The 1204-nt window shown below is 32.1% G+C and overlaps 1 protein-coding gene across 1 annotated transcript; it reads right to left on the bottom strand.

Moving 5' to 3' along the window:
* Positions 1-446: 446 nt before the first annotated feature.
* Positions 447-932, bottom strand: LOC145140183 (uncharacterized). The gene has a single exon (XM_079073757.1). It carries the CDS (start codon positions 930-932, stop codon positions 447-449), a length of 486 nt encoding a protein of 161 aa, XP_078929883.1.
* Positions 933-1204: the final 272 nt, after the last annotated feature.

Below are 1204 nucleotides of genomic sequence, written 5' to 3'. Positions count from 1 at the left end.
CTTCATCCATTGACTGTTTGTCACCAATAAGCTGAAAAAGCTTGGAGAACTGTTCTTATGTGAGGGATCAAAGATCAGACTTATTTACACTAGAAGAACACATATCAGAAGTAACGGTAGTAGCATTGTTCCCAGAGAAGGACCTATCAGAACTATTGAAACTAGAAGAATTAGTATTATTGTGGTTATTAAAAGATCTATTAGTCCCATTTCTAGGTTTAAAGTCTTTAAGATAACCAATGAGTTTATACCATTTTTCAATAGTATGACCTTTAATTACACAGTGTTTACATTGAAAATTTTGATTTGGTCCTTTGTTTCTTCTATTGTCATTAAATTTACTGTTAAAGACATTAGTATTTTGAGATTTACTAGAAATATTAGACATGGAACCATTTTTCTGAAAAGATTCTTCTCTTGAGATAATAACAAAAATAGTTCTCACATTAGGAAGAGGATTCAGTTAAAAGAATATGACTCTTGACCTGATTGTAACAGTCATCAAGGCCACTTAGAAATTGCATAAGTTTCATAAGTTTTGAATGATCATTAAGTTTGGTAGAGGCAATACAAGTACATTCAGTTAAATTGGTTAATCCATCAAATTCCTTCCATAATGAATGAAGTTTATTATAGTAATCTGATACGGATATACCACTTTGAGTTAACGAGTTAATTTTTTGATGAATATTAAAGACAAATGACCCATCAGATTTCAAATAAGTTTCATTCAATTTATTCCAAATGTCAACAAACCTTTCAGAACCAGCATGTCCTGTATAAATGGTTTCAGAAATGGATCCAAGAAGCCAAGAACACATGACAACATTGGCTCTTTCCCATTTAAGAGAGTTTATAGGATCATTATCAGTTTTAGTGACAGTTCCTTCAACAAAACCTAGTTTGTTTTTAGCTTTTAAAGCTCTAGTCATAGAGCTTTTCAGATCCTAATGTTTTCAGTTCCAAGAAATTTAAATGAACTAATAGTTCCTGTAACAGTATCAGTTGGATGAATATACAAAGGATCATCAACATCTGGTGCTTCAGTGGACTTAGTCCCTAAACCACCAGGAGTTTCACCAATAGTCATGGTGAATCAACAAGAACAAGAAAGAGTACACACAATACAAAACAAACAGAGAGGAACCTGAGTTACTAGAGATCAGAATATTCAACAAATAAGATGGTGAACTAAGATCAATAA

This window comes from Lactuca virosa, chromosome 9, assembly GCF_052849685.1.
Source record: "Lactuca virosa cultivar CGN04683 chromosome 9, Lactuca_virosa_CGN04683_v6, whole genome shotgun sequence".
NCBI classification, from domain to species: Eukaryota; Viridiplantae; Streptophyta; class Magnoliopsida; order Asterales; family Asteraceae; genus Lactuca; species Lactuca virosa.
The sequence above is the reverse complement of the archived record's forward strand: the minus strand, read 5'-3'. Positions and strand labels throughout refer to the sequence as shown.